At 38.0% G+C, this 26,951-nt stretch overlaps 1 protein-coding gene and 1 long non-coding RNA gene across 3 annotated transcripts in view; one reads left to right on the top strand and one right to left on the bottom strand.

The window, feature by feature from the left end:
• LOC127413467 (TSC22 domain family protein 3-like) overlaps positions 1-26,660 on the top strand; it is a 39,192-nt gene extending 12,532 nt beyond the window's left edge. Inside the window, exons 1-3 of one of the 2 annotated variants that reach the window (XM_051650648.1) lie at positions 23,916-24,210; positions 24,415-24,466; positions 25,267-26,660. In XM_051650648.1, the coding sequence (XP_051506608.1) occupies positions 24,089-24,210; positions 24,415-24,466; positions 25,267-25,518 (426 nt within the window). In that variant the 5' untranslated portion in view covers positions 23,916-24,088 and the 3' untranslated portion in view covers positions 25,519-26,660. Of the gene's footprint in view, positions 1-23,915; positions 24,211-24,414; positions 24,467-25,266 lie in introns of those variants that run through there. The other variant, XM_051650647.1, reaches the window with a different exon arrangement.
• LOC127413471 (uncharacterized) lies at positions 13,173-23,769 on the bottom strand. The gene is made up of 3 exons (XR_007892595.1): positions 14,510-23,769; positions 14,364-14,400; positions 13,173-13,884 (listed from the first exon to the last, which is right to left on the bottom strand). It is a non-coding gene; the product is annotated as an uncharacterized LOC127413471 (long non-coding RNA).
• Positions 26,661-26,951: the final 291 nt, after the last annotated feature.

The raw sequence follows: 26,951 nt of genomic DNA, 5'->3' as shown, positions 1-26,951 counted from the left end.
AGTTTGAAGGATTTTAGGAGCAGCGACTTGAGCAACCTAGATCAGTATGAGAAGGACTTGTATTATATGCCAAAAAAATATTCCTTACTAACAATGAACCTCTGTCTACAGCCAAGTCTGTGATACCTCACACACAGGACAAAAATTTTAACAGGATAAAACCATATTTTGAGAGATCTTCCTAAAGCCTGCCTATTTTTTTCCAGAAGGGAACATGTAGCAGACTGTTACATAAAAGAGACTGGGGTCATGAGGGTGCCAGTGGTTTTGGCTGAGTGGTCTTTCCTTTAAAGTTGTTTTGAAAAAGTCAGGCTGTGTTAGGGTGAAGAAATCAAGGCTTTGAGGAGCCATAGGCTTGGATCCTCTGAGCCTTATTCCAGTCAATTCCCCAGTGCTCACAAACCTATTTATTTGACTTGGTCATTACTATAAATGAGATCAGCTACATACATTGCACCACAATCTGAAGGCATGCTGACCACTCCCAGCTGTGTCAACAAAAGTAGGAACACTTCAGTAAGACTTCTGTTAGAGTACTGTTTCAAAAGAACAGCAAGAATTTGAATGCTGATTTGATCACATTTCCAAACCATTCAAATGGATTCAGAGACAATGTGGAAAATCTGATTGCAATGCTGTGATTTAATGCAATTAAGATCTTTTTTTTGTATAGTTCACCCTATATTTCCAAATAAGCATTAAAGCCATTGTTTTATGTTACATTAGGGCTGTATATTAAAGGGATAGTTCATCCAAAAATCATTCATTTACCCTCATATTGTTCAAAACGCATTTAACTTTCTTTCTTCTGTGGAAAACAAAAGGAGATGCTAGGCAGAATTGTAGCCTCAGTCACCATTCACTTTCATTGGATGGAAAAAAGTTGCAATGAAAGTGAATGGTGACAGAGGTTAAAATTCTACCTAAGATCTCCTTAGTGTATCATGGAAGAAAAAAACATATATGGATTTGAAACAACATGCTGGTGAGTAAATGATGACAGAAATTTAATTTTTGGGTGAACTATCCCTTTAAGTTAAAGTAGGTCAGCAAGAAGAGAATAGTGAACAGCAATAAACTAATGCAACTCAAAGGCATACACTGTGTGCCATCAATTTTCCTTGTCATACATACAAAGCTTTAATTGATAATGTCTCAGCTAATTATATGAATAAGGTGCAGTCTTTTGATGTGATGTGTTCAATTCTGCAGCTGGTCTGCAAATTAAAGCGCCATTGAGCTCATGCTTTGAGAACAAGTCATTTGCACTGATGATTCTGATTATGCCGAGTACACATGCAGTTCTGCATGTACTGAACAATATCCTTAACACAAGCTGTTTGTAATAAATGACTTACAGCCAGTAAGTGGGATATTGTAATAGAATGCAACAGGTGGATCCAGTTTCATAATGACTTAACAGGTCAATTGTCTGCATGGCAGAGGCTTGTCCAGTAATTTACTTGTCCTAGTCAGACAAACACGCACAGAGGTGTATAATATCCATTTAATTGACTGGCTGAATAGCAGCATTGTTGTGACTGGGCCAGTGGAGCTTTGACAGTGAGCCAGAGGCAGGGGGCCAGCCCAGGCTTTGTTGTTTGGTATAAGGTGCTCCTTTTCCCAGAAATAGGGTTCAGGGTACTGACAGGCACTGTCTGCAAGCCCACCCAGCACTGGCATTCACTGAGCCCGAGCAGCTATGCTATAGCCAAAACACAAACATGCTTATTGAGGGCACTGGGGTGCCTTAGAGTCCATGACCTAGGACAACGAGCTAAATTACTTTCTTTCTTCTGTGGAACACAAAAGGAGATGTTAGGCAGAATGTTAGCCTCAGTTACCATTCATCTTTTTCTCACACAGTGAAAGTTAATGGTGACTGAGGCAAGCATTCTGCCTAACATCTCCTTTTATGTCCCACGCAAGAAAAAAAGTCATACAGGGTGTGTTTCTCAAAAGCATCGTTAGCCAACTATGTTTGCAAGTTCCATCATTACCAACATAGTTAAAAGATTTTGTGTTTCCCAAACCATAAATCCAACGAACATTCGCAAAGAGTATTACAAAGTTGTGTGGTTTAAACTACAGCTCTTTACCTGTGGTTAGAAGCATAGTTTTTCGCGACATGTTGTATAACTAACGTGGTTCGAATGATGGATATGTGACTTAGTTACTATGATTTGGGGAAACAGTTGTGACTAGCAAGTTAATTTCTCCAGTGATGCACAGTGGGTTAGAAGAAAGAATATAGTTCTGATATGTGGCAAAAGGTTGTTGAGCTTCACAAAATGGGAAGTGGCTCTAAGAAAATAGCTAAAGCATTGAAAATGCCAATTTCCGGGGGCCTGGGTAGCTCAGTGGTAAAAGACTCTGTCTACCACCCATGGAGGTCACAAGTTTGAATCCCAGGGTGTGCTGAGTGACTCCAGCCAGGTCTCCTAAGTAACCAAATTGGCCCGGTTGCTAGGGAGTGTAGAGTCACATGGGGTAACCTCCTTGTGGTCGCTATAATGTTGTTCGTTCTTGGGGGCGTGTGGTGAGTTGTGCGTGGATGCTGCGGAGAATAGTGTGAAGCCTCCACACGTGCTATGTCTCCGTGGCAACGCGCTCAACAAGCCACATGATAAGATGCATGGATTGATGGTCTCAGACGCGGAAGCAACTGAGATTCGTCCTCCGCCAGCCAGATTGAGGCGAGTCACTACACCACCATGAGGACTTAGAATGCATTGGGAATTAGGCATTACAAATTAGGTGAAAAAAACATTTCCACCATCAGGGCAATAATTAACAAGTTCCAATCAACTGGAGATCTTAAGAATCAGACTGGAAAAGGATGTGTGTCTATATTGTCTCCATGCACAGTGAAAAAAAAAAAAAAAAAAAAAAAAAAAAAAAATATATATATATATATATATATATATATATATATATATATATATATATATTAGGCATCACCACAAGTTTTTTGGGAGGGTTTCAAGAAAAAATCCTCTGCTCTCATCCAACAACATACTTAAGCGTCTTCAGTTTGCCAGACACTACTGCGACTGGGTTCTATGGTCAGATAAAAAAAAGAGCAAACACCAGAGATGGGTTTGGCACACAGAGATAAAGAAGTACCCAATGCCCACGGTTAAATGTGGTGCTGGATCTTTAATGTTGTGGGGCTGTTTTTCTGCCAGAGGTCTTGGACATCTTGTTCAGATACATGGCATCACGGACTCTATCAAATTCCAACAGAATTGTTTTTTTAAACATGGCTGCCTCTGCCAGAAAGCTTACAATAGGCCCTGGCTGGATCTTCCAGCAGGACAATGATCCAAAACAAACATCAAAATCAACACAAAAATGTTTCACTGACCACAAAATCAAGGTTCTGCCATGGCCTTCCCAGTCCCCTGACCTGAAAATTTGTGGGGTGAACTGAATAGGAGAGTCCACCGACATGGACCTCTGAATTTGAAGGATCTGTAGGGATTCTGTATGGAGAAATGGTCTCAGATCCCTTGCCAGGTGTTCTCCAACCTCATTAGGCATCATAAGAGAAGACTCAGAGATGTTATCTTGGCAAAGGGAGGTTGTAAAAGTATTGAATAAAAGGGTGCCAGTAATTATGGTCTATGTGTTTTGGAGAAAAATATTTATTTAATAATGAGATATTTCCCCTGATTCAATTGTTTTACTTCAATTAAAGGTTAGATTTTTGTGATTTATTTGAATGAAATATCAAAAGGATAAACAATGCAGATTTTTTTTACAGCCTTCTTCATATTTACCAAGGTAAATCGATGACATTTTTAAAATGGCATATCGGATGAAACAAGAGACTACTCTTTTGACTCAAACAGGTTTTAACGTGAAAATATAATGAGGTTTCTTACCAGATGTAGTTTTGTTGCCGTTTCTCCCAAAGACAAATGCTGAGATCGGGGCCATGTTGTTTTGTCACATGACTCGGTGCGTCGAAAGTTTAACACTTTAATGCCAGCCTAGAGTCTCCTAAACTGAGATTAGTCAGTTTAAATGAAATGAAATTATGCATAGCCAATGGCGAAGCCAAAAAGTAATGTTCACACATGTGGATGCGGGGTCTCAGGAGGTTTACAGTGTCAGAGTTTTTGCAGGGCTCTTACAAGAGTGAAATGAAATTATATTGTTCGCTGTTTGCTGCCTTTAATGGATAACTTTCTCCAGGTATATTATAGACCTCCATGTCTTAAAGGTCTTGGAGTGAAATAACTTACCAACTCTTTCAAACCTTGCATTATGTCATGAAAAGAACAAAAACAAAAGGGTACCCACACCTTTTGACCAATGAATTTCCATTATTTTTTCCAGTCGCTCAAATTACTGGATGAATTTGGAATCAAATTTCAGTCCATGCATGTTGTCTCAGAATAAATCAAATCAACAGGGAGGACAGATGGAATAAAGAGGATTTTTGGGAACTATGCATTTATGGATGAAAAATTAAAGGAGTGTCACATTCATGAATACATTTCCACCTATGTATTCTTGCCTTGCTTGTTTGTGAGCAACTCCATTTGGAATGATGTAGCTGGCATAAGTATGAGTTGTTTATAGGATGACACAGAAGTGAGCAGTGCACCAAGGTGCTTGCCCTTATTGTCTTATCCTTTCACACCCCAGCATTGACGTCCATTGAGATAATGCGAGAACCTGTCAACAGCAGTCTGCCCTCTTCTGAGTTTGCCCTTGTTACATAAGAGCCTGGGAGCCAATGTGAGCTGATTCAACAATCAGAATCTGTGCACCATGACTGAGCCATTGGTATTAGAGTTGTACAAAATTACCTACATGGCCAACACAGTGTTGTTTGTAAACAAGTGAACAATGCTTCAAGGATTACAGGAATTCGAGTCACAAGCAACTAATTTTACTCATAGATCTCCCATTATAAATCGACATATTGTACATCACAGGTGTTTTCAAACAGTAGTGTTGTATGATCAAGGACACTATATTGCTCAGCTTTCAATAAAGGAGACCTGTGTTTTTCCATTGTGCTAGTCCATGACAAGCCTTGGCTCATCATGGGGTTTGGCTTGGCAGGTCTGAAAAACAGCGTCCTCCTAAACACCTATGGGGTGAATGAATCAGCCCACTTTAAACGCTTATTCTGGATAAAGCTTCTTCACAGGATTGTTGCATGTATTCAAATAGGATTTCATAGCTCTGCTGTACTCTTCTAATGGACTTTGCTTTGTATTCACATGCCACGTTATAAAACAGAGACAAAGTCATCTTGCAGGGTTAAGAAACTCTTGGGCATGTGCACAGCAGGTTGCACATGCCCAAAGTATGTGTGGCGTGCTGCTATGCAATAAACGATTTTCTGTCCAAAACGGCCTCTCCACTGAAGGTTAATTATAGGAACTTGGATTCTTAAAAATCCCGTCTCATGCAACAGAACTAAGACCATATTTTAACATGTCAAATGGCTGAAATTATTTTGTGGCACATAAAGTTGCCATACTTGAGTTTCGTTACACTTTTGTTGACATACAATGCTTGTCAAATAAGTATTATTTACAATGTTCAAATGTGAAGAGAATCTTTGGCAATAATCTTAGAAGTTTATATTGATGTTCTTGTACCAATATGGAATTGTGGATATGGTATGGATAACATACAGTACGTACAGCAGTTTTGTTGCAGCAACACAAAAGCATTTAAAAAAAAAAAAAACAAGAGTTAATTTTCCCAAGCCCAAAGAAGCATGTAACTCATTATAAAGGTCAGTCTTGATAAAGGCAAGGCGTTGTGGTTTTAGCAGAGCTTTTATGGGAAAAGATGTTGACAAACTGTTAAACAGTGCTAACGCTAAACAGGAATTACTTAAAGGCTTTGTGAGATTTACGGTTTGATGTCGTCACTTCTCCAAGACAGAGAAGGCAGAAACGTTCTCAAAACACTATGATTCATCAGGCTTGGTTCTTAATTATCGACTTTGAGAACATCTTTGCACGAACAACCGAAGTTGAACTTTCCTCTCCTTCCAATGCAAACATTCAGAGAATCCTAGAAACACATGTGAAGTTCCTTTGTCTATATATATATATATATATATAGACAAATATATATATATATATATATATATATATCCTATATATATATATATATATATTTTTTTTTTTTTTTTAAGGCATGTTATTAAAGGAATAGTTTACCTAGTAGTTTACCCAAAGTGTCATTGTGTACTTGCCCTTATGTTGTTTCAAACCTGTATGATTTTCTTCTATGAAAAAAAAAAAAAAAAGAAAAAAACGAAGACACAAGGCATAATGTTTGTCGACTCTTCCCTCCTTTAAAAAAAAAAGAAGCAAAAATCTAGGGTTACAGTGAAGCATGTACAATGGAAATGAATGGTTCCAATCCGTAAACATTAAAATAATGTTTTAAAAGTATAGAATATGCATGTAAAAATTATTTTAGAGTGATAAATTCACTTACTAACCTTTTTTGCAAAACTCTGTAAACCATGTAATCCCGCAAAAATTATATTTAAACAACTTTAAAGTTGAAATAATACAGGGTTTTAAAAGTAGAATTAATGTAAGTGCTTTTATAAAATTATAAGCTTCACATTTCTGCCTTTAAACCCTCCAAAAATTGGCCCCATATACTTCCATTGTAAGTGCCTCACTGTAACCTCAATGTAGCTTTTTTTAAAGAAAAGGAGGGATGAGTTGCAATACATTTTTGTAGTAATCAACATTATGCCACAAATGCTGTCGACTGAGCTTAACTTGCATTAAACACGGACTATTCCTTGAAAGATGTTCATTTTTTTAAATGGAAAACAAGACAAAAATACTAAGAAAATAATTTTTTTTTTTCTCAAGTTTTGGCTCTTATTATTAGTGCCATTTACTACATTTGCAGCCGCATTCTTTCCACTGAGCTGTCATTGAGCGAAACATCAAAGAGATGTTCTGCTGTTAACAAGCAAATAGACAAATAAGTAAACAGAGCAGTAAACTCTGGCACAGGCTAATGTAACTTATAGGAAGCTCTGCCAAAACTCTAAGGCACAGGGAACTGGAATGTAAAACATGCATACTGGGTTCTTGTTGGACTTAAACCACAGAACTGTGGCTTAAAAACTGTGGCCCAAAAAGTCTCCCAGGGCCCACAATTCATGATGTGTCATTTGTAAGAGAACCGGGCAGGAGAGATGTCAAATAATAGCAAAGAATGCTTGTCTTCACATTGACTAACACACTTACATAACCTGCCAGATCTGGTTATCTGTGGGTTAAGAATATAACTGTCAAATAAGGTGATGTAAGATCCTCACTGAGGAAATGTTTATTCCTTCATAAAGCATATAGCTTTACCTTATATAGTGTACAGTTTGAGAGGTTCCTGTTTTGGTTTTGGTTCCTGTAGCTTACTTAGAGCAAGGCACTAACAATACTTGGGGCATGGGTTCAGATCACATCTTGAATACTGCCACGGTCCTGTCACCTTGTCAGGTTGGGTTTTTGAAGTACGGGACCGTAACATCATCGCCCCATGTTCTGTCTTGTGCTTCGTGTCCTGTCTTTGTGTGAGCGCACGGGTCTGGTTGTGAGTTACCGCCGTGTGCTCTCTGGTGATGTCACGGTCCTGTCACAGTGTCAGGTTGGGTTTTTGTCTGACGGGACCATGGCATCATTGTTCCCTGTCTGTCTTGTGTTTCGTGTACGTTCTCTGTGGGAGCGCACGGGCCCAGTTGTGAGTTACTGCTGTGTGCTCTTTGGTCGGTCTTGTTCATGTCCGGGGCATGGTGTCTGGATCCTGACTTCCTGTCTGGTTCGGTTTTGGTCTGTGTCGGGATCCGGACACTCATGCTCCATGTTCTGTTTGGTTTGTTCCAAGCGTGTTGACGTTTTCTCCCTCATGTGTTTCAGGTGCGGCTGGCACGTGGAATCAGCATTTCCATGGGAACCCTGATTGTTTCCATGGGAACGCTGATCATGCCAACTTTCAGCTGGCGAGCGGCACCTGTTCCTTGTTTGTTCTTACTTATTTTAATGTCCTTTGCTGGTTTGTTAGATGTAGTTCAGTGTTGACTGAATGTAGTTTGTTGTGAATGTAGTCTGTAATGACTGTTATGTGTAATCATTATAGAAAGCTGTTTGATGTGAAGTAACTAACCTCACTCTCTCTACCTAGTTGGTCCTGTCTTGTGTATCTGTTGGTTACCCGTGTGTCGGGTGTGTGGTTGCCTTCCAGTTTGCTGCATGTCAGCTTATCTTCCACGGAGGTTACCTCGTCTCTGCCCGCGTGTCGGGCATGTGGTTGCCTTCCAGTTTGCTGCGTGTCTGCTAAGCTTCAACAGAGGATTGCATGAATCTATACCTGACTTCCACAACGCACAGCGACTATTATTATTTGTTGTTAATAAATCCTTTGAAATGCTCCTCTGCTCTTGGGTCTGTTTGTCTCACTATCACCCATTCCAAATACACTGTAAGTTTCTTTGAATAAAAGTGTCTGCCAAATGAATAAATGTAAGTACATGCTAATCTTTGCAGCATATACCTTGAATGGTATAATGATTTCTCGCATTTTCATTTCTCATTTAAAAAACTGGAAACACAAATGTATGGGATCATATGCAAGTTCTTTAAAGTCAATTAGTTGAAAAAAGTATGTTTTATCTTTCATTTCCAGCATTGAGGTAAATTTACTTAACATCAGTCCAAAGTTCTGTTGAGATCAACAGATCAACATTTTCTTTCGCTCCAAAACAAATATTGCATGTATTTAACAAGATGAAGTTATGCCAGGTCACAAAAGCTCAGGCATATGGAGTTTACAGTAACATCATTTTTTAAAGAAATTATGGCTTTTCACAATGAAACAAATAGTACAACTTGAATAAAGGCCCATTGTGGTAAAACCCTTATGATTTTATTTTCTGCCAAAACAGTTGATAGCAATCAATACCATCACAGCACTTTATTAAACACCTTCGTGTCACTGTGCACTGCAAAGGTTTTCTGATGCATGAGGTCAAAATGGAATAAAAAAAACAAAAAACATCTTCTTTAATGTAATTTCATCTTCACTTGAGGTAATTTCTCATCTATGAGATTTGTTGAAGGGGATTAAATCAGTAGTGTTCCGATCCACCCACATGCTTGTACTTCAGCAAATTGTTTTCCATAAGTGTGTGTGGGAGGAATTTTGTAATAAAATACTTGTAATAGAATAGCTGAGATGTTGTCTAAAAAACTGATGATATGGTTATGTTATGTTAAAAATTTTAATTAAGTAAAAGGTTTATATAAGTTTTTTATCATTTTTTTCACAAAAATAATGTCGCTCCAAATATATATACACAACAGTTAGTTCTGGTCCTCGAATCTGATTGGACGAGAGACATTCCATGAGCACTGATGGTCTGACACCATCAGCACTTGGACGCTACACTGTGTGTATCACTCCGCTTGTGTTTGTGCCATTCTAAACTAAAGTGTAAGAGCAGTGCAGATGTGTTAAGAGCTACGGTTTGTCTTTTTTTACATGTATTTTTTTTTTTACATTACATATGTTAGCCAGCAGGTGGTGACAAAAGATCATTTTTGTGTGTAATATGAGCCAGTTAGGTGACGTGAAGTGAATCCGCCTCAGCCAGTGTTTACATACAGCACTATATGATCGCTTGTATTACTACTACTAAAGCAAGGAAATAGCTTTAAACGGCTTTAAACGAACAACTTCAGCATTATGGCTCATCACAACTGAGAGACACAACAGACTGATTAATTACACAATCTGAAGGCGCTTACCTCTTATCGGACTTCCCACATTTAAGTGGACACACTGTTTAAAATGGAGGACATTGCGTTTTCAATAGTGATCGACTCTTGCACTCCGGCTAACGCGAAATAGGTAGAATTACCCCCGCTTGGACGGCTATTTTTTCACTGAGAAAGCTGATCTTCAGAAAGCTGACAGCATCTCTGCTTGGGAGTGGCAACAGATGATCGCACACGCTCCATCTCTCTCTCTCTCTCTCTCTCTCTCTCTCTCTCTCTCTACTCTCACACACACACACACACACACACACATCCATCCATCCATCCATCCTTGTTTATCCAATAACTTGTTAGAAACAGCACAAGCCCTGATACTATTTCTGAAGTGACATTTTTGAATTACTAACAAAGGCTTGGACACATCATTTGGTTTGAACCAGCAACGGCAGATTCTGATCCGCCGCGTAAGAAAGTAGTTCCATGCACAAATGCATATTTTATTACCGTACTCAGTTTTTCCTCTTTTTTCAAAATGTACTGGTTCATTGAACTGTTGTATATAAGCAATATCACACTCGCAATCGTGCTATATGGCCCTAAATCAGCACTGCTGTGATTCGGCCGCAGGCCGAGTGCTGTAGGTAATCACAGCAGTGCTGATTTAGGGCCATATAGCACGATTGCGAGTGTGATATTGCTTAAATATATTGTAAAGGAGGAGGCGAGAAGCAGCTTTCCTTATTTAGGTAAGGATTTATTCTTTCCTCTTGCAGCACAATTTACAGTCACACGTTAAGCACTAAGTTAACCACTATCACACACCGCTTCACAAAATAAACTCTCATTACTCGTGATAAAAATCTTTTCTCTGGTTCGGGTCTGTCATGTCCAGTCTCTCTCCCTCTTCTGTTTGCGGTGTGTCTATTTATGCCGCTCTCCCCGTGCTTACTGAAATTAGAGACAGGTGTTAGACATAATTTCGCTCAGGTGTAAGCGCCCTTACCACTTTCTCTCTCCGGAGAGATGCTTGACCATGCCCCTGCTGCCACATATATATATATATATATATATACATATACACTACCAGTCAAAAGTTTTGAAACACTTACTCATTCCCCACATTTTAGAATAATAGTAAAGTCATCAAAACTATGGAATAACATAAATGGAACTATGGGAATTATGTTGTGACTAAACAAAATCCAAAATAAAAACTGTGTTATATTTTAGCATCTTCAAAGTAGTCTCCATTTGCCTAGAATTTGCAGACATGTACTCTTGACATTTTCTCAACCAACTTCTTGAGGTATCACCCTGGGATGCTTTTTAAACAGTATTGAAGAGGTTCCCATTTATGTTGGGCACTTATTGGCTGCTTTTCTTTATTATTTGGTCCAAGTCATCAATTTCAAAAACTTTTTTTATTTTTTTTATTACATTTTAGTTTTATAATGAAATGAATTAATATGTTGGCACAATTATATTTTTGTCTACAAAACTAATTTTAAACATTTAAGCATACACCTTCAGATCAAAAGATTTTTAAGATCATGAGAAACATTTCAGTCAAGTGTTTCAAATCTTTTGACCGGTAGTGTATATATAAGGGCTAAACAGATCTCCCTTAAGGGGGAATACAGTATATACTGTATATATATATATATATATATACTCTATATTCCCCCTTAAGGGAGATCTGTTTAGCCCTGTTTAATCCTACTCGTTTAGATATTTACTTTTTCCCTGACTGCTTGAACAACAAGCATTATTATTATGTAAGACCGACAATGCACATGCACGCCTACGATGAGACTCAAGATGAGACCTTGTTTTTCAAATCTTCTTTTTGGTGTTTACTAATATCAGTTATATCACCACAGTCTACTGTAGACCACACCTGAGAGTAAAATAATGGACTTGTATAAGAGAAATGTCTTGGCATGTTAATGGACTATAACCGTTACACTAGTTTGCATATTTTTCCTCTGGAGTTTATTGATTGAGCTATGATATAGTCAGACTTGTGAAAAAATTGTAAGAGTACTGTAAATTATTTTTCAAGGAAACTCAGTCAATAAATAAATAACTTTCTAGACTTTGGTATTTTCAAAACCATTGACAAATTTGGTTCAAAAGATGTAATAGTATAGTGTTATTTAATACAATTACAATTATATTTAGTTACATTATGCAGCTGAAATCATATAGCATATTTCTAACTAAGTCAATAAATAAATAACTTTCTAGACTTTGGCATTTTCAAAACCATCGACAATTTTGGTTCAAAAGATGTAATAGTATAGTGTTATTTAATAAAATTACAATTATATTCAATTACATTATGCAGCTGAAAGGCATATAGCTAATTGGTCAATGTCTTGTTATTGATTTCATTTTAGCTTCAACATTATAAGCAAAACGTTTAATCACTTTTATAGAATTACTGGGAAAATGTCTATAACAGACATTTAGAGCACATTAGAATTCAAGAAGATGTTATCTTTCAGGTTTTTAAGTGTTGCCATGGTCACCTGGAGAACCACTGGCGGAAGCCCATCGGGAGATTTTGTTCCCCTCAATTAGTATTCTAGAATACGTTCCTTCCCTTCAACGTCCTGGCCAAGCGTATCTCACAAAGGGTCACTTTTGTAGAACAGATTAGAGAATTAAAATGTGCGCCATAAGCTGATCTAGATATAAGAGGCTAATGATTTTCCATATGTCAGCATTTTCACTCCTGATGGGAGACAGTTTTGAAAGAGGATAAAGGTGCAATAATTCTTATATTTGAAGCATTTGGGTGGCTGATGCATAACGTGTCCATAGACTTTTTAAAATCAAGATTTAAGGTTAAAATTGATATGAATATTTAAGACAAAGTGTATATATTAGGTCCTGTAACTAGTCACCATTTCTTTTAAGTTGATATCATTTTTTAACACCTTTCTGCCTTCATTATTTTCAAACGGTCCTGCGGTATGACATTTTTTAAATATATATTATAAATACTTCATGCAGTCTCACAATTAATATGTGGTTATTAAAACTCTATGTATAAAAAATGCTGTTTAAAATAACTATAGATGGCATAAAGCATGTCAAACCATAGGACATGTCAATTTCCCAAAAATATTTCATCTTAACCATCCATTTACAAAATAACCCCTTTATTCTCAAAATATTTAAAATAAATAACATATATTTAAAGCACAACAATTTATGCATAATTACATTTTGAATCAGTCATGCTTTGCATACTGCCACCTTGTCTTTTCATAAAAAGGCGTTTAAGGTAATTGTGTTTTGAGTCGTTTACTTAAAGAACTGGGAGTACAGCCAAGTCCACTATCAGAGGAAACACTGCACAACAACAGCCGTGAAAGCCCTCCCTCCCTCCCTTCCCACCACTTTCTCTTCCTTTTTTTCATTTCCTTGTTTTAATATGCTCTCTCTGTCTCTCTCTCGCTCTCTGCTTCTGTCTTTAACTCTCTCTAGAACTCTCTCATACACACAGAGACATTAAGATCGGAAATAGACACAGGACATCCCCCGGACAAACTTTACTTAGGGTTGCATCATATGTCCGTTTAGATCATGACAAATGATCTGACTGCACGATAAAAAAAAGGACTATATTTATGATACCCACACTTAAGCTTATTTTTAGAATTATTCCTGATAATTGCAATAAAAAATTGCATAACATAAACCATCATGCTTTTTTCAGATTTACAGTGGCCCCAAAAATATTTGTACTCTTAAGTCACACTAAAAATAATGAATGTATTTGCATTATATAACATTGCTCCATGCACTTTGTTTTGATACAAGTTCACTTGTGCAGTTTCCACAGAGGAGCTAAAGAAGTGGTCAGGGTCTTGAAATGCACAGCATTAACCACAACTTCTATGCCAGCGTCTATCACAGAGTGTCTAATAATAGGGTCAGTCCTAGCCAGCTTCCTTGTTGTCCTCATGTGGGAGTCATGTAGAGTCGCATCCTGTGGTCTGTTTACTTGGGCAGGCTTTCTGAGAACCTCCTGGTTACCATGTTTATGCCACAGCGCCATTTGAAGTGAACCACTCATGGAGTCTCTTTCTAGAATCTCCCCCACAAAAGAATGAAGATTAATGTTAAGGTGGCGTGAGGACAGTCTGAAGAATCTAGTCTAGCAACAGAGCATGCAATGGCACACCACCTGAAGCAGCTCAATAGTGACACTGATAACTGTGAAGGTATCATGAAGTGACTCAACTTGTTCTAATCCTGCAGGTACTTTCAATGTCAAACCAAACCTAACACCTTTGCTCATGCCAGAAATAGCTTTGAGCCAGACAACAGGAAAACACTTGCAGACATGCACAACACGGATCAGGGAGGGACACACACAAAACAGATCACACTCCAGACGGGATGAGCTTAGTATGTAGACAATTGCTTAAGAGAGCATGATCTTCAATATCAAATGTACGTTATGCAACACAGAATGAAAGGAACGCTTTTTAGTCCAACTAAAGGTGCGAGAGCACATTTCTGAAATATTTTGCAGTCTGCTACTAAGTGGCAATCCCATAATTTACTCACCTTTATGTTGTTCCAAACCTGCATGACTTAATTTCTTCTAGGGAACATAAAAGGAGATGACAGAAAGAATGTTAGCCTCAGTCACCATTCTTTTTCATTGTATGGAAAAAGAGATGTACTGAAAGTGAATAGTTACTGTGACTTACAATCTGCCGTACACTGCCTTTTGTGATTCATGGAAGAAAGAAAGACATACGGGTTTAGAACAACATCATGTGTTGATGAGTTTTTGCATGAACTATTCCTTAATGCTACAGAGAACCTGAAACTATATTTGTAAAAGTTTCCTGCAACTGATGATTTAAAACAAATGGCACTTCTGCATTACTCTGGGTGTGGCGGGTTCACATTGTTCACTGTTATGAAAAGCAATGCCTGTGTGGCTGCATATCTTAAAATAACAATCAAAGTGGCATCTTAAGAAGGAATATGAATAAGGGTCATACAGAGAGATCAGTTTCTATAAACACTAAAAAGTTTGATAGTGACATCTGGTGTGAGCTTACATCCTCCAGTTAATCTTTAACTTTTTTGCAATATATTGGAGCAGTGCACTGATATCCAGGAAATGGAAAATGCTAATAAAAAGCCATGCTTCGTTATGCAGTTATCATGGACACTGAATTAGAGTGAAGAAAAACAATGAAAGTAAAGAAAAAACTCTGTGTGCAATGCACCACACTTTCTTGTGTCATTTCTATTTGCATTAGACTGAGAAGGCTTTCCACTGACTGGCTTCTTTTTACAGTGCCTAAGAATATATATAGAAACACTATATAGAAAGATACATTCTCAATGGCTTTTTTTTCAATCCTTTGTATTTGGAGTTTGCAGAGGAGAGTAAAACTGTTGCATACTTATGTGGTCTTTCAACATGCATGATTTGCCCACAAAGTTCCTCTCAATATGCATGCTAGATAATCTGAGATCATTTTAGAGCACCTTAATCAAATTCAGAAAAGCCTTGTATCATGCTGTTGTTGGGTAATGTATGGTGTTCACCTCCCCTGACTCCTCTGAACATTGTGTGTTTCTGGAGCAGTGGCAGTGCGCCAACATATCATAATTTTTTGGACAACTTTCTCAAGTCTGACTAGGCTCCTAGATTGTTTTTGAGATATGATGACAGCTACTTGGCCCAAATGCTGCCTACGTGTAAAAGTCCTGCATATCAGATACCAACATTTCTGCTCCTTTCAGTTGACCTACGTATTTCTCTTCGGCTGGCTGACTCTGATCAGAGCTTTTACGTCACCGACTTAGCTACCTGCACAAGTATCATCTTTCATTTCATACCTTTTAGCTATTTAATCCTTTTGAGTTGAGGAGATTAAGAGTGTACAAAGCCGAAGATAACACATTTTCATTCTGCAGGGGTAATTGCATGAATGCATGTACATAACCGTAAATAAGTAAGCAAACACAACGGCAAAGGAGGTTAAATTTCAGTTATGTCTCAGGGTGAACGGGGTAGCCCCATTTATGAGAAAATTCCTTTCCTTGCTAGGATCCATTCATGACAAAGTAAGAGGAATGAGTTTAGGGCAGTGATTTTGAGAAAAAAGCAAAGAATGAGAGCCGGACGGTCCAGGCGCAGTAAATCTTCCCTGCCTGGCAGACAGCTCCATCCAGCCTTCAACCAACATATGGATCACATCCCCATAACCAAAGCCCCTGTATCACTCTCTCATATCTGCCCTGATAAACAATGAAAGTGACAGGATTTGAATCATGGAACGTCATCTTTGCTGTTTGTGTACATCTTTAAATAGGCAAGTGTGTGCTCTATGTCAACATGCACAAAGATAAGAGTATATTTTTTGAACTTTGCCCCTGTTCCTTAGAGTTATTTAGACATTAATGTTTGCTTAAAGGTTTATGGTTCAATTGTGTCAAAGGCTGTCTCTGTGTTGTCTTTGGAAACCATCTAATGACAACATCATATGATTTAGAGGACAAACTATTTCAGTGCACATAATACCACACTGATCACACTGTGAATTCTGCGACAGTAGGTCAAATGTTCTGCTGCTGAAATCGGTCTGTGATTACTGAAATTCAAATCACTGCCCCAATTGCTGAAGCTAGAAGTGTTGTTAAACATATGGGCTTGTGTGAGTGCCAGTTTTCAGGTGTAATGTTGACAAAGTGGGCCAAAAGCGACTTTAAGTTGTAAATGATGTAATGCAGTCAACAGGAATGTATATTTGATTAACCATACCCCCTAACCCAAGCCCCAAACTTAAACCTAACCATCAGTGGAGTAAAAATGTAATGTTTTAGAGTGAAAATGCAACCTCTGAATCGCGTTCACCACAGTTTATGTGAACGTGGTTACTTCCTAGGGAACAGAACCTTGTGTTTCGGAAATTGCTTGCACAATGCACTATCAGTTGTGCTAGAGGGAAATGTGTTCACACTTGAATTCACGCAAAATGTCTAATGGTGCTTGTAAAGAGTTTAGAAGTAGTGTCAATTTTAGGGTGCATGAACGTTCAGAGGATACATGTCGATTTCCTGTGCAATCATGTTGATTACAGGGATATATATTTTCTTCTCTAAATGAATGACAGTAAAAGGCAGTAAATGAAAAACTCAAGCAGAACTCAAACACAAATTGGCAATGCAAGAGGACAGATGATTTAAGGTGACCTTTTACTATGATAATTACACTGACCACAAAGTATAAATGAATCATAAAAATGTAATTAATAAACATGCATTGAATTGCTTTAATCTATTATGCTAGGCTCATTGGTCCTACAGAAAATAAACAGGCACTTCCCTGGCCAATAGACAGTGAAGTGTACCTGATAAAATAAATTAGTACCACTCCAGACACTCATGTTTTGTTTTCAGTTGATGCACTTATGAATGGATTTAGCAGAAGGCTTGATGCCAAGCTCAGTGCTTGCTTTGCACATTGTGTTGATGCCAGCCTATCTACTTTAGAGCGGATGCACTGAGCGAGCTCTGACATCAGAGGCCTGATGTTCCACCATTCTCCTGGCATGTCCACTTATCTACTGAAGCCAGAACACTGGGGTTATGCTTGTAATGCTGCCACTTTGAAGCCAAGAAAGGAACAGGCTACCCAAAAAAACATATCTGTGGCTCACGTCAGACCTCCTTTTGCCTAAATGTGGCAGTAAATGACACTTTCCGTTGCTATATGATGATGGCAATGGTAATGTCATTAGTTAAAGCTACACTATGTAACATTTTTTTTTTTTGTTAATGTACAGTCAATTGCTTATTATCACAGAATAAACCCCTTCAGGATTAGTCCTAATCACCCTGTCAAGGTTTATTTTGTGCCTGGAATTATCCCTTACTTAAGTGCAATATGTATTAACTTTAAAAGACCACTGTAAACTTTAGATACATCTCGAAAGCTTTTAGAAAGGCTGATGAAACATATACTGAAGCCTTATATGAATACATCCTTAATGACAGCACTGCATTAGAGAAAGTGCTGCATTTGAATGACTGTATGATCTGGCTGTATTTTGTAACGAAAGCCTGCTGTGACATGCAAGGTCCATTTTCTTAGGTAAACTGCTCTTCCTTATTGCAGAGCTCATGGGAGGTCACGACCTAATGAGAGGCATCGATTAGTATGACCTGTAAGTAGCCATGCACGTGTAAAGCACACTGACAGTTCTCCTTTAGAAAACAATGCATTATAAATAAGGGGGTGTGCAGCAGCTCAGCCACATCTGGAACGATCTGTCTTCTTGTCTGCACAGCAGGGGCTGCTTTAACATGTGGATCATGGGTACATATCCGTAGATACCGAGTTCTTCATAAAATGTACTCTGCACCATATACAGACCCATCACACTTTTGACCTTGCAGAGGTACCCTATTAGAAACAACTTGCAGATGTGAGAAATTAGGTACATTAGGACTTGTAATGTATACATACAGTAGCTCAATGTACTAACTTGAGAATGTATGTTTTAAAATGGATTTTAAAAATGTTTTCAAATTTTATTCAACATAACCTTGGGATTAATGTTCTAAGCTCATGAAGATGATTATATGGTAGTGATGATAAAGGTAGTGGCCTTCCATTTGTTGCTTGAAATGCCTTGATCTAGATGTAGATAGGTTTCAGTGGTTTGTCCCTTTAATATTTTTAAGACAAAAAGGGTAAAAATAGCATAAATGAAGCATTCTCTGTACCTCAAGCATTTTACATTCAATAGTCAGATTTATCTGTAGTTTCCTCAGTCTTGAACCCTATATTGTTTGTTATGTAACTTTTAAATATATCATTAGAGCAGACAAATAATTTTCATAAAACAAATAATGTCTAAAAACAATTTGCATGTGTAGTAATACACTCTACATTCATGCATGTTTCATGCAAAGCAAGTGTATGTGAAAAGAATATGTACCATAAAATGTAAGTGTTACTTTCCAGTCTGTAAACCCTAGTGTGGGATTATGCAACTCATATCTCTACCAATATTTCACTGATCAAAAATGGGCAACCTTATTTTTCTCTGTCTAGCCACTCTTTAAATCTGTTAAAAAATACAAGCCCATACAGCAGGAGAGAAGCTTCTTTAGTTGCAAAAATTCATTCAGATGAGAGTTCATCTGCTCGGATTACAAAACTCTTAAGAGGGTGTAAATATCCAGCAGGGATAGGGGCTTTGAATGTCCTATTTGACAGCCTCAAGTGGCTTACTCTGTGTATTACAGGGGGCCTAGGCTGTCTGTCATTGTGATTCTGTCTTTGGCATAGGCTATGCAGAATTTCCATGTGCAAAGAGGCAGCCAGTTGGAAACTGGGTAACCACAGAGATGTTTGTTTAACCTATAAGCACTCTGGTCTACATTGGCCTATAGATAAGTCTTGTCTCGACAGATGTCAAAGCAACAAAAAGGTTGGATCTGTGACACACCTGGGCTGTAAAGGTACAAAACACCTGCTAATACAAACTGTATGATTAGAGATGCTTTTATAACTGTTCAGATAGAGGCTTACATAAGCAGTTCATTCATGCCCTAAGATAATAGTGCCATTGAGAATCTGACCAATCATAATGGTTCAGTCTGTCACTGCACAAAAATGCAGACTCTAAGAAATTACTCAAGTGGAGGCAGGGGTGATATAATGACCTGTTTTGCACCTCATTTCTCTTGTTTCATTGCATGTTAATGAGAAACATGCAGGCATGAGCATTGTATATGCATGCACAGCATTGAAAGCAAGGCTAGCTGAAGCCGGTTTCCGAACAATGCATATTTAATAGTCACTAAGAGCATTCAGTGTAGTTTCAAAAAGTGTTGCAGAGGTACTGTAAGTGTCCTGATTTGTAGTTCTCTAGCCTAAATTCTTGTCCTATTAGCAATTCAAGGCAGGACCTGTCACTCACCCTACTGACTCTCAAGTAGGTCAAGAGTTTCTGTGCAATACATGATGGAAAGCCACCCTGACATGGCATAGTTACTGTATGGCAAAAAGAAAATATTAAAATGCACAAAACATGTTCAAGTTTTACCCCTGGAACATAACAAGTAGTTAAGGCTTATCTATCTATCTATCTATCTATCTATCTATCTATCTATCTATCTATCTATCTATCTATCTATCTGTCTGTCTGTCTGTCTGTCTGTCTGTCTCTCTCTCTCTCTCTCTCTCTGTCTGTCTGTCTGTCTATGGGCTGATATGATATAGTTCTGTAAGAATTACACTAGATAAAACAAGCCTTTCTTGACACAGCCCAGCTAGACAGTTAAACATATTCACAGGATTAAAGTAATGTATTTTTAATCAATTGTTTACATAACATACTGCATTCACGTCTCCTGTATCAACATGCTTTTTGTGGGCAAACAAACACAGTGGCATATGCTGCATGTACACACTATGCTGTGTTACATACCTGCCTTTTTTTTTTTTTGCAAATTCACTCATGGCTTCATCCCGTTTGCCAGACTAGTCACAAAACAAAGCTGTGTCTGGTGAGATCAAAGCATGTACAGTTGAAACATGTTGCCTTATCTTTGAAGAAAAGGGTAATTGTACTGTAAACAATATTTCCCATAAAGAGTTATGGAAAATTCTTGATGGGTGCTTTGCTGTTTTCTGCAGAGTCATCTGAGGTGGTTATGCTCAGATATTCCAGATTGCAACACAGAGAGACCAAGATTATATCTGTACTGCATTGTTAAGTTGTTCAGAAAACAATTAAAATTATTGTCATTCTCCGATCAGTGTTCCCATGGTCATGGTAACTGACTTGGAATTTTAAAATTATGATTTTAAGACCTAGAAAAGTGAGATAAATTACAAAAATGTTATAGGTAAAACATTTCTCTGAAATATTTCATGGGCTGGAAATTGCTCATTGTGAGTGCAATCTCTGTAAAATAATTTAATATTATGCTAAATAAAAATCCCTATCCTGTAATGACTGGAAAAGTTATTGTTGGAAAAGCCAGTAGGAAAATGTACTGGTCAAAAGATTTAGGAACCCAGTCTAAAAGGTTTATGCTTTCATTAATGTTGCAAAAAAAGTAACTACCCATGAACACATTTATCTAAAGGAAAATTCTGAGTATTTACCTAAATCTCCTGACAGACAGACAGAGAACTGGGGGTTGGGTGGGGGGGGACAGCATCCCTGTATGTCCATCTCCCTCCCATCCAGTTGAGAAAATGGGACACTTTCACACTGGTCGAACTGTAAAGCTGGACAAAACCCACAATCTTGAGGTGTGACTTTCCAGATTCTACTGTCCACATCGAGCCACAGCCATGAGCTTCCCACCTCCCTACTCACCTAGTCTATTTAAGAGGAGAGACAGGCGGTAAGTGAAAGAATAATGGAGTGGTGTGAGTGTATCGTTAATACTGACAGGTGATTAATTAATTGTTTAGGTGTGTAGTGAGGGTGAAGAAAGTTGGTCTCGCCTAACCACTCAAACAGGCAAGAAGTAAAATACTGCAAGTCTTGCTCTACAAGGTGTGAAAATTGGTATGTCAAGTTCAGTGAAGTGCAATACTGCGCTCTTCATCTGCTGTGGACCGCGTTGGAAACAGTTATAGATGGTCTATGCAAGTCTTACATAACTTGCATTGTTTTGTTTTTCTTCGCAGGATACAAAGTCATTACACAGTTTACACTATAGATGAGGTTATTTACATATTTTGTTCCTCGGTATGGTGAGTGCTTCTTTTCTGTTTGAAATCTATTGTCAGCCTCTTGGATGAACTAGATTTCAATTTTTGACCTAATAAGAAGCAGCTATTCACAGAATGGAAACATGAGTGTCCGAAAGTGAATTCTTTCATAGTAATTATCGCTGTGCCCTGCGTATGCATTTTCTAAAGAAAACGTCACAAAAAATGGTTCAGGTGTGGCATTCATATAGGCATGAGAACATTAATCAGTAATGAGGACTTGTTACATAAGGGGTTACTGTGTAGATAATTAGTGCCACTCAGTGTTTCTGTATTTAAAATAATATGTACATTGAAACCAGTTGTAATGGTTTTCAAACTAGTTTTTAAACTGTGCAGTAGCAGTGCAATGGATTTGTTTATTGGAGCAAGTCTGTGACATCTCCACCCTGGCTATGTTGACAGACAGAGACATACTGTACCATGGCACATTTGTGTTGACTGTGATGTGCAGGGCTTTGTTAGGAGTGGCAGCTGAATGAAGCATCTGTTTGCTTATCTTACTGCATCACCACATTGTGGATAATAACATTTGTCCTTTACAAAAAAGGTTTTAAATACGCAGATTTAGTTTAAGCCGTTTTCCTTAGAATGTAGTGTATCCAACTCTGCCTATTTTTTCGTAGTTTTGCCATGTCAGGTATTTATCATGTATCAAGTTTCTCCTATCTTAGGAATATTATCTTACAATAGTTCTAAAGAACAGAAAGCTTGCCAACCACATGTGCTATTGACACTCCATCACCTGCAGATTCTCAACAAGATGCTCAATTTATTAATTTACGGGGACACTTCTCTGTCTTTTCCTCTACCTCTGAGCTATGATTATCATTACATACATAACTCTTCTAGCAGTTGCCAATTAGCCTGACTTCAGCTCAGCAGGAGTGCAAAATCTGGCAAAGACGAAGACTGTAAATCTGGCTGAAGTGCTTCGATGAAATCTAATCTGGCAGCATTACAAACTCTGCATGAAACAGAAAGTGACAGTACTATGGTCACTAATTTGTGTTCAGTGCTTTTCTGTGAAATCTCATTAGAGGGATCAACTTTGAGCCATCACCTTTCAAAGTGTTCCACTGGGATTTTGTCAATGTCTAGCTTCTCTCTGCTAATCATATCTTGAACTGAAACAACTGCAGGTAAAAAGTCTTTCTTAGTTGGGGACCTCAGCTGTATTACCAAAACATCCTAACTCTAGAATCCTATCTTATCTGGTTAGTAATCATGATGATTTTAGGCTTTCATACAGTATGTTTAACCTACTGTCAGACTTAAGACAGGAAGTTTCTGTATTACGACCCAAGAGGGATGAATAACATAAGGCGAATTAGGGTAGAGTGGGACTATTTTTTTTTCCATTCATCTGCGTGACAAAATTGTCCATCTTCCCTAATTCACCCAACAGATAATATATAACATTTATATTTGCTATGTCTATAGTTATATCTACACCTCATTCTATAGATATTTTCAGACACAAATGTAGCTAAATGATAAACAGGTCTTCATTTTTGTCTTATACACTTTGTTATAAACTTACACCTGCTTCAGTAATATTTAAAAGTAAACAGATGGACAGTGAAAAAAAAATTGTGTTGATATTCCTTTCTTTCTGAGTGAACACAATGTGAAAACACCAACTTATTGACTAATATTCACGTTTTTAAATGACCCTGACCCCAACCTTCAGACAGTGTTGTGGTTGATAAGTCATTTGGTTGACCTCATGTTTGTGCTTGTGCCTGTTGTTACAACGTTTGGCCACTGGAGGCGCTACACACTGAGATTAGACAGTGGAGAAAATTTAATGTGAGAAAATCTGAAATTCTACTGTTAAAAAAAGTCCCTTGAGATCCAGTTCTCGCACATTCTTTTGTGCAAGCTGTCAACTGCATACCTTATAAGACAAAATCTCTCATTATACTCCTGTAAATTAATTTATTAATGTGTTTTCCACAAATGTAAAAAATTACACAGGTTTACAGGACACGTTGTTCCTCAAAAGTGTCAATTTTACCTGGACAAAGTCATTAGCCAACCATCTATTCAATAACATGCCATAACTACGTGCAAACAAAAGCCAAATGTATCACATTTCAAAACGTACTGTTACAACAATGTACATGCCGCTTGTTAATGGCGTGTCTTGTTTGTGTTGATGTGTTTTAGGGGTTTGTCCTGCAGCTTGCTGCTCCAGTGTTTGGAGCATGCTGTGTGTTCTTGAGCGAGTTCAGTGAGAGGGCACAGCGAAATCTATGCCCCAAGCCTCATTTGAATAATATATTCTTGCGTCAGATGACGTCACAGCGCCTCCTATAAAACGCTGGCAGCGGCAGAAATAGTATCACTAGCCGACAGAGTTTCTTCCAGAAACCACTAGTAGATCAGTCATAGCGCCCGGATTCTCTGCGCATTCACTGCAACAGAGCATCGCAACGAAACAATCAAGGATTTTAAAAACGTGTTAAAACAAGTCGCAAACGTGGCGAGAAGTATTATTCAGACGGGTCTTGTCCTCAATATGAGCACGGAGATGTTTAAAACGCCAATGGAGGTCGCGGTGTATCAGCTGCACAATTTCTCCATCTCGTTCTTCTCATCCTTCCTCGGAGGGGATGTAGTATCAGTCAAACTAGACAACAGGTAGGCGACACGTACCCTGGATTTAATGGCATTATTGGATGGGTTTTACATAAATCTTACTTAACTTTTAAAGCATACATGTTTGCTTCTTCAAAAGCGCATGCATTCAACATACACTTTGCCAAACATTGTAGGATACATGTTGTTTACTACTGTAGTGCTTAAACAGCTCTCTAATAGTTTGTCTTTTTTTGTCTTTTGCAGTGCCTCTGGCGCTAGCGTTGTGGCAATCGACAACAAGATCGAACAAGCAATGGTAAGATGCATAACAATTATTGGTATAAAGTTCTATTTGTGAACATTAGTTAATGCATTTGGTATCAACAATGAAAAATATATATATTTTACAGCATTTATCAGTCTTTGTTAATGTTAATACAAATACAATTGCACATTGTATGTTCATGTTAGTTCAAAGTGCATTTACTTATGTTAACATACAACTTAAAAAAATATATAAATGTATTACTATTTGTTAAAATGAACATTTGAACAGATTAATAAATGCTGTTAACATATTGTTCATCGTTAGTTCATGTTATCTAATGTTGTTAACCAATATTAACAAATAGAACCTTATTGTAAAGTTTTACCCAATTATTTTACAAGCACAATGTTATTTAAAAAAAAAAAAAAAATATATATATATATATATATATATATATATATATATATATATATATATATATATATATTATACCAGAATTAGCCTGGGGTGTTGTTAGAAGTGCAGTGGAAAGTATTTAGTTTCTGTGTGTAGGTTGTAACCAGACCTGTGGCACTCTCTAGAGCTGCTGCACCTACTTTCATTGCATGTGCTTTGTTGTCACACCTGTAGTAAAAGTCCAAGGTCAACATGCAAAACACAAATGCACCCTTTTAATAAAAAGTTTGTTTTAAATTCAATTTCAGCTCTCATTGTCATTCTATTGAATTAATTGCATTAATTTGACATGTAAACATAAGTTGCATTGGTTTAGTAGGGAATTTAATAGTCTATAGTATATGTTATGGTGTGTTCATGGAAACTCAAATCCCTTTTTTTTTCTGTTCTAGGATCTCGTAAAGAATCACTTAATGTATGCAGTCAGGGAGGAAGTAGAGATCTTGAAAGAGCAGATCAAGGAGCTGGCGGAAAAGAACAACCAGTTGGAGCGTGAGAACAGCCTGCTGAAGAATCTGGCAAGCCCTGAGCAGCTGGAGAAGTTTCAGTCACGGCTGCCCTCAGAGTCCAGCCTCCCCCTGGAACCCCTGGGATCCCCTGAGGATGTCGACCGCCAGTACAACAGCATGGGATCTGCTGTATAAGTGGCTCTGCCAAGGGGCGGGCAGAGCCACAGCTCTCACCTGAAATGGACCTCCAGATATGCAACTTCAAGATGAAGCTGGCTGTATCGATGAAACCTGAAAAATGAAAGCATTGTGATGTACCAGTGGCCTAGTCTGTTCTGTAATATCCGACAATCTCTTTGGACTGTGGACAAGAGAGAGTGAAGTAGACGTCCGAAGTTACTGTACAACGGGACTGACCAGCCCCCTGCTTGGAGGGGGCCCAGCCTTGCTTTCCCTGGGCTCTTCTCATGAAGAGAAGGAGAGGGCTTTGCATGATGGAGCTGGCCCAGAGAGTTAAGCTTTGGACCTCCACCGAAATGCATCTTCGGCCTGTCCAAGTCAAGCCAAGGAAAGTACATCCCCAAGAGATGCCCCCACAGTTTCACAAGGGCCCACCTGGAGTTCTCAACTCTGATACAAGCTATATGGGGTCAGGTATGGTCCCTGCCTTGTGTGACTGTGCTCACTTTCATACCCTCCATGTCAATGATCCCTAGAGCTGTAGACATTCTTAGCTATTGCAGTTAAGGACTCTTGAGATGGACCTTTGTGGTCCTCTCTTCCACAGCAGGGACTTCTGTCAAATGATTTGTAAAGCATTGCTTGTATCTCCGCAGATGGGGCCTGCTGCTTTTATGGGGACTTTTGCTTGTTTGTATTTTTAAACAGAACAAAATCAGCTTGTTTAGCTAAATGGGCAATGTGTAAAATGATTTTATTTTGTTGAAATGAAAATCTGTATACATTTGCAAAGTTCTGTAAATTGGCAACTGATGTAAGTGAAATGTTCTGAAATAGAGGCGTGGATGTTTTTTCTGAGAATGTTCTGTGGAAATGTTTTTTTTGTTTTTTTTGTAGACCTTCTATGCCAACCAACTAATGGGCACAAAATTGTATAAAGAGGGTCACGTTTTTGGATGGACTTTGTGTTTTCTAACTACCAAAGACTTGCCTAATACTCACAAGCTAACAGGACCATGTGTAGCTTTTCACGGGAAAAGTTTTTTGACTGCAGTCTTTTTGAAACATGGGTTTTGTTGTTTCATTGTGTCCATGGTGTTTTTGAACTATGTATGGATGCAAAATGCACATTGCAATAAACCTTATGTTTACACTAATACTACCTAATCTTTTTCTTTGTGTACATGGAAAACAAGGACATTCTTTTGTATTTGATTGTTGCAACCTTAGAGGTCCTTCAGATCAGATTGTTAGAGAATGTCCTCTGTAAAATTTAAGTTACAGTGAGTCACCGTCAGATTCTCATCAAATATCTAGGGACAGCATTATAAAAATTCCAACTTCAAGTGACCTGGCCATAATATCAAAACAATCTTCATGGCTTTAATATAGGATCGAGAATAGTGTTGTAAAAATTAGATAAATGTTTGATACCAGCTGTAAAGTGA

The sequence above is a fragment of the Myxocyprinus asiaticus genome, chromosome 22 (assembly GCF_019703515.2).
Source record: "Myxocyprinus asiaticus isolate MX2 ecotype Aquarium Trade chromosome 22, UBuf_Myxa_2, whole genome shotgun sequence".
NCBI classification, from domain to species: Eukaryota; Metazoa; Chordata; class Actinopteri; order Cypriniformes; family Catostomidae; genus Myxocyprinus; species Myxocyprinus asiaticus.
The sequence above is the reverse complement of the archived record's forward strand: the minus strand, read 5'-3'. Positions and strand labels throughout refer to the sequence as shown.